Source organism: Artemia sp. Qi Xiang Cuo, chromosome 7 (assembly GCF_049724085.1).
Source record: "Artemia sp. Qi Xiang Cuo chromosome 7, ASM4972408v1, whole genome shotgun sequence".
NCBI lineage: Eukaryota > Metazoa > Arthropoda > Branchiopoda > Anostraca > Artemiidae > Artemia > Artemia sp. Qi Xiang Cuo.
Window position 1 is genome coordinate 25,535,329 of NC_142800.1, and position 13,218 is coordinate 25,548,546.

Sequence of the window (13,218 nt, forward strand, 5' to 3'; positions counted from 1 at the left end):
TAAAGACTGTTGTAACTCTGTTTTCCTTAAAATGACAACAATTATGTATAGAATATAAAGTTTCAAAAACAACATTGGCTTTCTTTTAAGATATTAAGCGTGTTTTTATTTACCATTCTGGAGTTATGGCACCATTCGTCAGCTTTTTGGCCAAAAATTTTGATTTTTCCAAACTTTGAGCGACGAGAGGCACGGGTTAACGTCGCTTAATCGAGCTCAAATTTCAGCCATCTCAATATCTGGAAAGGAGAATCATTTTGTGGGGTTGAGACCATGGGTGCCCATAAGCTGAATTCCAGGGGGGGGGGGCAAACCTCGTCTAATTGGCACTTTTAATGCTAAATAAAAGAAATCACAGAACAAAAACATAAAAAAAAGGCAGAATCATTCAGCCAGGGGGGGGGGGGGGGGGGCCCCCCCCATATGGGAGCCCATGGTTGAGACAAACAAAATTCCGACGTCGATTTTTTGCGGTTACCCCAAGGGGCATAGTGGGAAGGCGTTTGTTGGACTGGGCTTTTCCTCACAGTTATTGAAGAATTTTATGTGATTCGTGAAAAAAGGATTTTTAGCTAACCTAGTCTCCCTTTTTTAATTAAAGAGTGACAAACGATTTTGAACTAGTTGAAGATGGTTAAAAAAAATGATCATAATAAAAAAAAAATAATGATAATAATGAAAAAAAAACTTACAAAGATACAAAAAAATGGCGTATGGATGTTGAAATAAAAAGCAGGCCTTTGCTTTCATTACAATTTCCTTAACCTGTGCTTACGAAAAATGATATAAGAGTCAAGTTGGTATAAGAATCAAATTTATTAAAATACAACAATATCACTTCTTCCATCACCAACATGAAAAAGACTGACTCTTTAACTCCAAGAGAGTGGAAACAATAACTAAAACTGAAAAGAAAAAGATTGCACGGTTCAATTTATTAGCACGAAAGGGATATTAGAGATCCCAAGATCTAAACATATTTTATTAAAAGTCTCATGGAATCTACACTAACTAAGTTAATGAAAAGCCATAAAAGATGACATGTTAATTTACATCAAGCAAATTAATCAAAATAACAAAAAATAATGTGACTAAGGACTTGAATTTACCCCTTCCCCCAGTACACACGTGTCGGATAAAGATTTTGCCATTTGTCACTTATATTCTTAAATATAAATAAAATTAATGCCCAAAAAGCGAATTTCTACAATAAATATCTAAATTTTTCTTAAGGGTTCTCTGAACCGATCTTAAACGCCAAAAAATGGCCCTTTTATATTAGTAAAATTACCGACGATTCACCTCTGGCAAAAAGAACATAGCAAAGTGTGGGTAACTTGCAAGAGTGGGGATGGAGCTAGCGTCGACAAAAAAACCTCATGACCATCCAGCGTTTGGCTACACTTGATATTTTTTTTTCAGTGTAATAATAAGAATAATTAATTTAAGTGCATGACAAAATGGCAAGCTATGCTAAACGCTAGATGGTGGTGATGTTCTTATTTTCAAACACTAGCGCTAGTTTCCACTCTTATAAAATACCCATACTCTTTGGAACATAGTTTAAATACACCATAGACTCGGGGTGTTTTTGCATTCGCACAAATTTCTGTCTTCCCGAGGCCCGAAAAGTCTGGAGTTACCTCATTATTTGTCCTCTCCCATTAGCGGAAGGACAGATCGGTCTAATTTCTTTGGAAGGGATTAGCTAGCAGCACTAAATTTTTTGGCGTTTTACAATAATGTCTGAAAGGCAAGTCATGAATGCCAAAAATGGAAAGATGCTGCTGCTCGCATTAGAATAAGATCGTCAGCATTTGAATCCTAAAAATGGCACTTTCTGGATAGAATTATTTTATAAATCATTCTACAGCTGGTAGGTGCCAGTATGATTCCCTGGATAATTCTTGCGTATATCCTGAGATAAAAATTATATTTTCAGGGGGAGAGGGTCCAAACCCACAAAATTTCTGTTCATCCTCATTGGCCAGATTTACATTGTCATCGTCAATAATTATACAAATTCCAGTATAAAAACTGTCGGCTCTTAAGACAGACTGCGGGAACAAGCTAATTTTTTTTTTATAATAATGAATTCGCTTCCACAGAAAATAGGATCCCTAAGCCTTGTCTTCATCATGTCCTCCTTAAGCCCTTTTTCAGGTGAAGTTGGCTTGATGCCGTATCAGTGAAAAAAGCTTTTCGATAACCGAATTCAGCTTCTTCTGAAAAGGCGTATTCCAATTTGCCTTGAAAACCCAGTCAAGACCGGAGCAGCCAGACAAAGTCAAAAATTACTTTAGAAGAAGGAGAGTATTAAGAAAAATTAACAGAAATAAGTTTATAAAAAAAAGAAGAGTTCGAAACTCTTCCTTTGAAACTTAGAAACTCCATCTAAGGATTAAAGAAGAATGCAAATGGCAAACTATGCACCTTGGAAGTAACTTTTTCAGAAAATCCCTTTTTCAGAACGTCCAATTCAGCGATTGAAAAGCTATCACCACTGACACGGCACTTATTCAACTTCGTTGGAAAAAGTTATAATGAAGATAGATTCACAGAGGCTATTTAATAACTGGTAGTGACAATTGACAATTGTTAATTTCCACGGTAGCATCAAATGGGAGTTATCTCTATTCTCGCCGATCAGCAAAAATAATTTTTATCACTTGGAACATTGCGACTAGCTTTGGAATATATGAAGAATTAGCCTACAAAGGGATTAAGTGTAACCGGTTTTTTAGATGAGCAACGGGGACAATTATTTAGGAAACCTTTTCTGGTCAATGACTGGAGAGACATCAGGTAGGAGACCAAATCCAGATACAAATCGAGATGCATGCTTGAAGGACAGCCTTTTTGATGGCTTGGGAGATTCATCAATATCTGGAGCTGAAACGTCGCTCACTAAAAAATAGAAAGTAGTCTTAGTATTAATAGGGGAAAAGTTTTGAACTTCCGGCTAATTTCTCCCTTGCAGTAATGTTTACTTTTATTTGACGCTTGATAAAAAAGGAAACAAATAAAAGGAAAACAAACAAAAGAAAGAATTAAACAAAACAAATAAAGAGAAAAATTAAAATAAAAGAACAAAAAAATAAAAGGAAAAAATAATTAAGAAACCAGGAAACATGGTAATTTTTAGACAGTGGAAAAGAAAGCGAAAAGACAAGGCAGATAATTCGGGAAAGACCTCCACCAAGCCGTTTTCAGCGCTCATCAAACACTAGCCTTTTGAAATAAACTAACGACACCAAAGGCGGATCTACAGCAAAATCTTGGGGGGAGGGGGGAAATGTGACACGGTTGCCAATAATTGACCAAATGAACAAGTTTATTTTAAAAAGAATAAAAGAACGGAATGGGGGCACCTGAAAAATCTTTTACTTTTATAACTTTAATAAATCAAATAATATTAACATTTTGATTACTAAATATCAGTATATGTATATTAAACTGACAGTGCACATTCATTTGTATTTATTTCAGTAAAGTGCAAATTATGTTATGGCCTTGGGAAGACATAGGGGTTCTGAGCCCTACTCATGTTAATTTCTGCTCATTTTGAGTTTGACTCGGTTATTTATTGTAATTTCTGTTCGTTTAGGGTTTCATTTATTTATCGATGCTGATTTGCGGTAGTTTCGAGCTTGGTAGAATATTTGATTTCATTTTTGGTTTAATGGAGTTCTTCACTATTCTTTGAAAAACGTATTTTGTGGAAAAAGTTTTTTTTAATTAATTTCTGTTCGTTTATATTGACATAGTCTTTTTAAGGAAAAAGAAAGTAATTCTTTAAATCTTTTCGTTTTTTTAAGACTTTACAGTTTGGCCTGCTATTTCTATGCTGGAGAAAAATTTTCCGCAATTTTTAACAGCATACACCCTTTTAAATCTGGCCACAAATAGTAGTGTTTAATTTAGTTTCATACCTCCTCTAGTTGACCTGAAATAGAAAACTTGATACCATTCGCAAAAAAATCTGTTTACTTTCTTTGATAGCTTGGTTAGATTTTACTTAAACTACTCTGATTTGGTTAAATTTTAAGAGTAGAAGTAGCCCCGAAAATTTGAACATATTACCCTCAGTCGTTCTTAGGATACTGCTGAGATGCCTTATTGGGAATTATCATTAACACAGTGCATTTGATTTAATCATAATGCAACATATAGTTTTTAAACATAATAGACAAATGGGAGGTGGGCGTGGGAGGGGGATTAGTTGCCCTTTAATCACTTTCGACTATTAAAAAGTGCATTAGCCCTTTCTAATTTCAATCGAATGAGCCCTTTTCGAAGTTTCTAAAACAAATCATTCGATGCAAAGGGCCCTGGTCTAAAAACAAAAAAAATAATAATAATAGAATGCACCCACATCGATCTTTACTATAAAAATGTCAAGCCTTCAGATCAATTTTGAATATTAAAAAGGGCACTAGCCCTTTCAATTTCCAATCAAATGATCACTTTTTGAGTTTCTACGTCAACGCTTTCTATAAATAGCATATATGCCCCCTGGGCATAAATTACAACCGTTGCCCTGAGGGCTGTGAGGGGGTTGTCATCCTCAAAGACATAATTTCCAGAACTTTCAACTACGCTGACCAAAATGGCAGTCTCAAAATTGTCATTGGACGTGTTTGGGAAAATGGTGGGCGTGAAAGGGGGGTTAGTTGCCCTCCAATCACTTCCGACTATTAAAAAGGGCACTATCCCTTTCAATTTCCAATCGAATGAGCCCTTTTTGAAGTTTCTACGACAATAAAAAACTTTTATGCCCCAGGGCATAACTTACAACCCTTGCCCTGAGGGCTGTGAGGGGGTTGTCCTCCTCAAAGACATAATTTCTGGATCTTTTCAACTACGTTGAACAAAATGGCTATCTAAAAATTTTGATTGGATGTGTTTAGGGAAATGGTGAACGTGAGAGGGGGGATACGCCACCCTAAAAAACATAATTTCTGGACTTTTTAACTACGTCGAACAAAATGGCTATCTCAAAATCCGCCCCTCTATTTTCCAATTGAATGAGCCCCTTTTGAAGTTTCTACAACATCACTATCTATAAAAACCTTATATGCACCCAGGGCATAACTTACAACCCTTGCGCCGAGGGCTTTTTCAAGACTTTTTCAAGTTTCTACGACAAAGATTTCAATAAAAACCTTATATGCCCCCAGGGCATAACTTACAACCCTTGTCCTGGAGACTGTGGGGGGAGTGTCATCCTCAAAGATATAATTTCCGGATTTTTGAACTACTTTGAATCTAATGGCTATCTCAAAATTTTGATTGGATGTGTTTGGATAAATGGTGCAATGGGCGTGGAAGGGGTATTAGTTGCCTACCAAAAAGGGCACAAGTCACTCCAATTTCCAATCGAATGAACCCTTTTCGAAGTTTCTACGACAACCCCTTCGATACGAAGTGCCCTGGTCTAAAGAAAGAAAAAAAATAATAATAAAAAAAATAATACATTATGCCAACAACGTTCTTTACTTAGGCAGCGTGATTGCGCTGCCTATGATTGGTTCAAAAGATTCAAAACTCATCAATATCCCACTCTCGAGTTGCTCTTTATCCTAAAGTGGCCAGCCAGTTCCTGGCTACTATATAGCGTTTGTTTGGCTCCACGTCATTTTACCCGTATAGTCGAAATAATCGATTTATTATCTGATTAAATAGAAAAACTAGTTTTTCCAACTGAAAGTAAGGAGCAACATTAAAACCTAAAAAGGACAGAAATAATTATGTATATGAGGGGGTTCTCCCCTTCGTCAATACCTCGGTCTTTACGCTAAGTTCGAATTTTGTTCCAATTCCTTAGGAATGACCGCTGAATCACAAGGACCGTTTAATTAGAATAAATAACTCTTTGGAAAGTACTAAAACAAACTTTAGCGTAAAGAGCGAGGTATTGACGAAGGGTCGAACTCACCCATATACATAATAATTTCTGTTCATTTTAAGTTTTAACGTTGCTCCTAACATTCAGTTTAAAAAAAAATGTTTTTTTATTTAATTTCTGATCGTTTTTTAAATAATGCTAGGAAATTTGGCGCCCCCTTCATGGAAAATTCCCTTCCCCTATGAAAAATTCATCCATGGGAAGAACCTCCCACGCACCCCCCCACCAGAAAAAATCCCCCTGAAAACGTAAGTATACTTCCAAATAACCAATACTATATGTAAACAATGGGCAAAGTCCATAACTTTCAGCCCTTCACCCGGGGACTGTGGGGGATTAAGTCATCTTAAAAAAAATAGTTATTAGATTCTTCGACTATGTTCAACAAAATGGCTATCTCAAAATTTTGACTGGGTGACTTTGGGAAAAAATGAGCGTGGGAGGGGGCCTAGTTGCCCTCCACTTTATTGGGTCACTTAAAAAGGGCACTAGGACTTTTAATTTCCGTTCAAATGCTCTCGTGATATTCTAGGACCACTGGGTCGATACGATCACCCCTGGAAAAAAAAAAAAAAAAAAAAAAAAAAAAAAAAAAAAAAACAAGCAACCGTGATTATTCTGTCAAAAAAAAAAAAAAAAAAAAAATCAATATTCCACATTTTTGCAGATAGGAGCTTGAAACCTTTGCAGTAGGGTTCTCTGATACGCTGAATGTGATTGTGTAATTTTCGTTAACATTCTTTAAGTTTTAGGGTGTGTTTTCCCCTTTTTTCAAAAATAAGGCTAATTTTCCCAGGCTTGTAACTTTTGATGGGCAAGGCTAAACTTGATGAAACTTAAATATTTGAAATTAGCATAAAAATCCGATTATTTTGCTGTATGTATTGGTATCAAAAATCCATTTTTTTTTAGAGTTTCGGTTACTATTGAGCTGGGTCGCTCCTTACTTACAGTTCGTCATCACGAACTGTTTGAATAGATCTCAGATAATATAGAAAAGCGTCGTGAAACGCAAGCAGGTTAAAAGCTAACAAGAATGGTGGTAAACAACGGTAAATAGCAAAGCAGACCTTCTAAAGGACCTAAAGGACCTTCCGCTTACGGCCTTCCCTTACTAGGCAAATTTGAAAAAATATATTTTCTAGAATCATGGGGTCAGATGTTGCCAAGTTTCTTCTACACCAGGTGGCAGGTTAAATCAATTAAAGTCAGAACAAACCAAATATCTTTAAATAGTATTATATTTTAAAAATGGAATGATTTTTTTTTTATAAATTGGGTATATTATATAATTGGGTATATTTATAAAATACATATTATAATTTTGAGCTAAAATCAAGCAGTTGTGGGCATGCATCAAGCGATGGCTAATTATAGAGAAAACCAAGACAAATAGTCCAAGTGAGTGATTGAGAGGCAAATCTGGGATAAGCCCTTTTTACGATTGTATAAAAATGATGTCATTTCATTTGTTGATAGTGATAATTTCCACTTACGGCCTTCCCCAAAAGATTTCCAATAGGCAAATTTGAAAAAATGTATTCCCTAGAATCATGGGGTCAGTTGTTGCCAAGTTTCTTCTACACCAGGTGGCACCTGCCAATCGTAATGGAACAAGTGCCACGTGCAATCTTTTCATTAAAAAAATTGCGCATAACATAGGTTAAATCAATTAAAGTCAGAACAAAATCAAATATCTTTAAATAGTATTATATTTGAAAAATGGAATGATTTTTTTCTTCTGCTGATCTGAGAGAAGCACTTTGATATTTCAAATCAGTATTAATATTCCCAAGTTTCAATTCAAATTGATTTTCATTTACAAAGTGAACAAAACATCCTTATTTTTCTCTTTGTTAGAAACATAAGGTTATGATTCTAATTTATTTAACCTAGATTATGCATAAGATTCTTAAATAAAAAGATTGTTTCAATTTTGCCCAATTCAAAAATTTTAACGACCATTTTTGCCAATTTTCCAATCTTCCCGAATAAGCAAGCAGAAGAGGGGAGGTTACTTGTTGCAAGCGCCGTCATACCTGCAAGGAGTGGAGTCTCCCTTAAATTGCGGGGAATAGGTAGCGAGGACCTACACTTTCCTTGCTTATAGGTGTTCAGCATGGCACAGACGTCTTCATATCTCAAACCAATCCTGAACTTTCTCCAGTCAAACCAAAAGTAGGATATAACGTTACTGTCAAAAATGACATGCGACTCCTTTGATTTAGCAGCATTACGCGACGCTAAACTCGAACTCCTTCAACCAGCATTCCCTGAAAGAGTAGCTTTAGCCACAAGAAGCCACACAAAAGACTCAGTAGCATCAAAAATATTGGATTTGCTAGCTGAATGTGATAGGAATAGTATCCCACTTCCAACTTTCGTCATCACTCACACATCTCAAGTTCCACAGGTCCCCGAGACCAACTTCTCTATCCTGCTAAGTGAAATTCGAGATCTGAAGAGCTCAGTGTCCGTGATAAAGCAGTATACGACGTGTGTTAAATTGACAATTTGCCAGATGTAGGAGCTACAGCCCTAGCAAACAACAAGCCTCCAACTTGTACTGTAATTACGGAAGACGCTCTGTCAATGACTAGACTACAAACACTTAGTCAACCTCAGTCAGAAGACGAGATTCAGGAGTTCAGACAATTAAAAAAACAATACACTACAAGTTAAATTCAGCGATGTTGTAAAAACTAAAGCTTTTTGCGTTGAAGCTCCTAGTGTCCTTTCGGAAAATTTACCAAGTGGCAGCAGCATCAAATGCAAACCCAGGGAAGAAAAATCTTATGTCATAATAAGAGGACTTCCAATAGAAGTAGATGCTAGCAAAGTTGCCAAACATAATCCAGGCCTCTTCGAGGAAGCTTTCCGTTTTGGACGAAGTAAAACAATCAGACTGACTTTCAAAAATAGACAGACCGTGAGCTTTGTAATGTCTAACGTAATCAAGCTTGGATACGACTTTTTCCGGGTAGATAAGTACATGGAGGTCCCTCGAATATGTTTCAAATGCCAGAGCTTCGATTACCTTATTGAAAACTGCAAAAACAGTCCAAGATGCACAGGATGTTCCGGACCACACTCTAGTAACAAAGATACACCCTGTAACGCAGATCTCAAATGCACTTCTTGCAATGGACCTCATGTCTGCTTCAGCCTAAGATGCACTACATTGAGAGAGATTCTGAGAAAAAAATAATCAATGAATAGATCTCTTAAAGTTTTTAGTCTGAATATCAATGGTTGTCGCAACAAAGAAAAAGACATAGATGATCTCCTTCAAATTTATGACGTACTATTTATCCAGGAGCATATGCTTTCTGGGACAAATATAAACTTCCTGAACAGATCCCGCTCACACGTTGTCTTTGTAGAGCCAGCGAGATCTACGGCAGGGCGTCCGTTCGGAGGCTTGGCAATATACGCTAGGAAAGCACTTTTGGCTAAGCCGACTATTAGAAGCAGTAGTCTGTTGTGCGTCTCTGTTGAGGGAATTGAGTTCATCAACATATACATGCCTACTAATTACAACAATACTGTCTCTCTGACAAAGTTCTCAAAAGCAGCAGATGTCCTAAGACAACATTTGGAGTCTCTTGAGCTTCGTGGGTGTAAAAGGCTAATTGCCGGGGACCTCAACTGTGACACATACAAGGACCATATTCTATCCGATATTTTCATGAATTGTCTCCCCACTACTTTTAAGATTTGGCCGAAGTCTCTGGATTTTACATACACCCGAACTAGTGGTCATATGTCCACTATTGACCACGTACTTTCATGCACATCCATTTCTAGTCTTCTAGTTACAGTTTGCACTGATAATCCGATTAGTGACCATTCCGGACTTTCGTTTCAGAGGCAACCAACACCGAGCCCTATTTACGCTTGTTCCAGAAAGTGGGTCAACAAGCAAAATTGGGAGAAATGCAACATTCTTCTTTACGTCGCCACAGTTGCTTCGGTCCTAAGTTGCATCAAAGTTCCTTTTCATCTACTCTGCTCTGGCCCATCCAAAGTCTCAGTCATGGTTGATTTTAACTCTTATTACCATCAAGTAATCCATGCTCTGAAAGTGGCCGAAGCGAAAGCGGTTCCTACAAGACGAGCCAATATTGGGACAGAAAAACCGATGTGGTCCGAATCCACTGAACTCCAGTCGGCAAAACGACATGCAAAAACCTGGCTAAATATTTAGATTGCTTATGGAAGACCGCTATGCGGGACTGTATTCGAGCTAAAACGGAGCACAAAACGCAAATAGAAAGCTGAAATGAAGAGGTACTGAATTATCGGGCAAATGTTTACTGGAGATAAAAAAAATCATGGCTAAGCCTAATCAGACCAGACAATCGTCGATCTAGTACTTCTTTGACACTGCGTGATTGGCACCCTTACTATGCTTCGATGTATGGAGATGAGAATATTATTATAACAAATCAATATGAAACAAAAGTTTCCAGCTGGTTGCACGTTTCTCAGGGCAGCACGGCGTTGTTCCTATTTCCCTTGAAAAGATCAAGTTAGCTGTCAGAAAAGTACTTTCCAACGCAAAGAATGGGATGGACAGCGATGGTCTTTCAATAAAACACCTCAAGCACTTACCTGAATACTTCTATTTCCATCTTCAGCTTATCTTCCAAATGTGAATCTCCAGGGGTTTGTTTCAAATTCTTTCCTGACAGGGGTCATTTCATCTGTCGCCAAGAAAGGAAAAGATCCAAACAAATGCAAATCTTATAGACCCATAACCGTCTCGTGCATCTTGAGCAAAGTGTTTGAAAATGTGATCTTCTCTGAGCTTGATATTGGACACTTTGGGGACAATCAGCTTGGATTCCAGAAAGGTCTTGGGTGCCCAGAGGCTCACCGCCTTTTGGCTAACTTACTTATGGACTTGGAAAGGAAAAGTCACCTCTGTATATGTGCACTATTGATATATCGAAAGCATTAGAAAGCGTCAATCACATGCAAGCAATGCATGCTCTATTACACAACGGAGTAAGTTCGAGCATAGTGAGTACTCTGAAATTTTGGTACGAAAATTCGACTGTGTTGGCCAAGAGGAAAGGCGAAATTCCAGATCCTGTAAAAATCAGAAAAGGTGTGAGGCAAGGCAGTGTTCTAAGTCCTCTTATTTTCAAACATGCCATCTCCAAGATTCTGGACCGTATCTCACCCTCTCTCCTATTGTATGGCACTGACCTATCTTACTTGGCATACACTGATGATGTTCTTCTGCTCAGTAGATCCAACCAAGACTTACAAGAGAACCTGAATCGACTCTTAAGTGATTTTCAATCTATTGGGCTTTCTATCAATATTGATAAGTCGTGAATTTTTGTCCTTTAATGCACCGCAAAGTGATTCTTTCACTCTCGGAAATCATGTTGTCCCTACAGTATCGGAGCTGAGATATCTTGGTATAACGATTGCGGAAAGAATTATTAAAACTAGACAAGCAATTGTTAAGCAAACAACTAAAGCCACTCAATGTGTTTATGCGTCTGTAGCGCCGAATCGTGGACGCGACTCCAGGAAATCTCTTGCCTCGATTTATTGTTCAGTCTGCTCACCACACATAACCTACCTTGCCGGTGCATCCCACATGCTGTCAGTTAGAGACACTGAAAACATCAAAAAGTGCTACTATAAATTTGCAAAATTTTTACTGTACATACCCAAGCGTTATAGGAATTCCCGCCTTGAAAAATATGGTCTGAAGGAGCCATCCAAACAATGGTCTAGCATTCGAAATAATTCAGTGCTAATAGTTAATTTACATAGACAACGTTTCTCACCTGCATTTACTTGAGTGTCGTGAATTACACTGAGTGTTGTATCTTTATCTTTTTGAAGCTGGTTTCTTTTTCTTTTATCTTTTCTTTTTGTAGTGCTCCATTATAATCTATTTTTTTAGATAGTTGGTGAATAAATGTTATTATTGTTATTATTATTTGATAGAACCTCGTATCAGAAACTAACCACAGACATACATTATAGAGCTCAACAGTGTCATGTGTCCCCAGTAGCGTCAATTCATGAAAATATAGCGAGGGGGGAGGGGGGCTCAAAAATATATTTTTTAAAATCTAGGATAGCAGGAACTTTTTGAGGGTAGGAGCAACAAAAAAACCATTTTTCAATGGAAATAAAAAGACGTGTTTTCAAAATCTAGGGAGGAGGCACATTAACGTTTGTGTTTTTCTTTGTTTTTTGTGTAATTTTTCAGTACGTGTTTTTTTTTTTCATCTAGTTCTATTTTTTTCTTCTTTTGCTCCCGTTGATACAGGCTTGCGGACCTGAAGCCGAAAAATTCAGATGTTTATTAGTATAATAACCGCCTGTGTTGGGCTCAAGCGGCTTGGGACTGCAGTGAGCAACTACAAGAACTGGTTTTTTTCCCTTCAATGTGGCCATCAAGCGCATATATTTGGAAAAAGGAAAACATATATGAATGAAAACTAACCTTTACGAGTATCTTCAATAAAACTTCCTTGCCTGGGAGATTGGTTATTGTTAGAATGAAGAGATAGAGTGGTTACCACATCACTGAGCTGTGTTGTTATAAGCGAACCACCTGTAACCCGGTTAGAAATTAGCACAGCCATAAAGCATACTTTATTAGACAGCATACATATGTGTAAACAGCTTTCTACTGGGCTTTCAGTTTATTAATATTAAGAAGATGATAGAAGGAGTAAAAATACAATTCATATATAATATTTATACGTTTGGACGCCCATTCTTAAGGTACCAAGACCATCAAAGTAAGAAAATCCCCCCCCCCCTGAATCCCTATTAGGTCTATTCATAATTGAAAATCCCGATTTTCTTTTACTTGTGTACAAATTACAAAGTTTTTAGTGTAGCATCAGTTTTCGTCATTGTTGCCACGTGCTGAACCAGTGTATCATCTTCAATTGTTTGTGCCAATATTTTTAGCTTATTTTTTGACGATTATCAACCATGTTCTTTTTTTATTTGGCTCTCACAGCCACAAAAAATTGTATAACTGCATAGGGAGGTCTTTTTCGTTAAAATTGAATTCCGATATATCCTAATTTATTTAGGATAAATATGGTTCTGTAATATCCCACTGAAGAAATTCAAAAATATGATTTCATTTTCAGTGTCCTTGATGCTTTAATTGCTACAAAATGAAGAGAACATATATTTGACTATGTCATATTTTTGACATATTTCAGACTCGGTCGAGGCCGAAGGCCTCGACCGAGTCCGTTGATTTTGAATTTAATTTATCAAGTATTTTGGGCAATAGGTTGCATCAAGACTGGGCT

The 13,218-nt window shown here is 37.1% G+C and overlaps 1 protein-coding gene across 3 annotated transcripts in view; it reads right to left on the reverse strand.

The window, feature by feature from the left end:
* Window positions 1–803: 803 nt before the first annotated feature.
* LOC148950095 (ral GTPase-activating protein subunit alpha-1) overlaps window positions 804–13,218 on the reverse strand; it is a 246,939-nt gene continuing 234,524 nt past the window's right edge. For 2 of the 3 annotated variants that reach the window (XM_089092126.1, XM_089092125.1), the window contains 2 exons: window positions 12,387–12,497; window positions 804–2,907 (listed from right to left, as the gene is read on the reverse strand). In XM_089092126.1, coding sequence (XP_088948252.1) covers window positions 2,762–2,907; window positions 12,387–12,497 — 257 coding nt within the window. In that variant the 3' untranslated portion in view covers window positions 804–2,761. The remainder of the gene's footprint in view (window positions 2,908–12,386; window positions 12,498–13,218) is intronic. The other variant, XM_089092128.1, reaches the window with a different exon arrangement.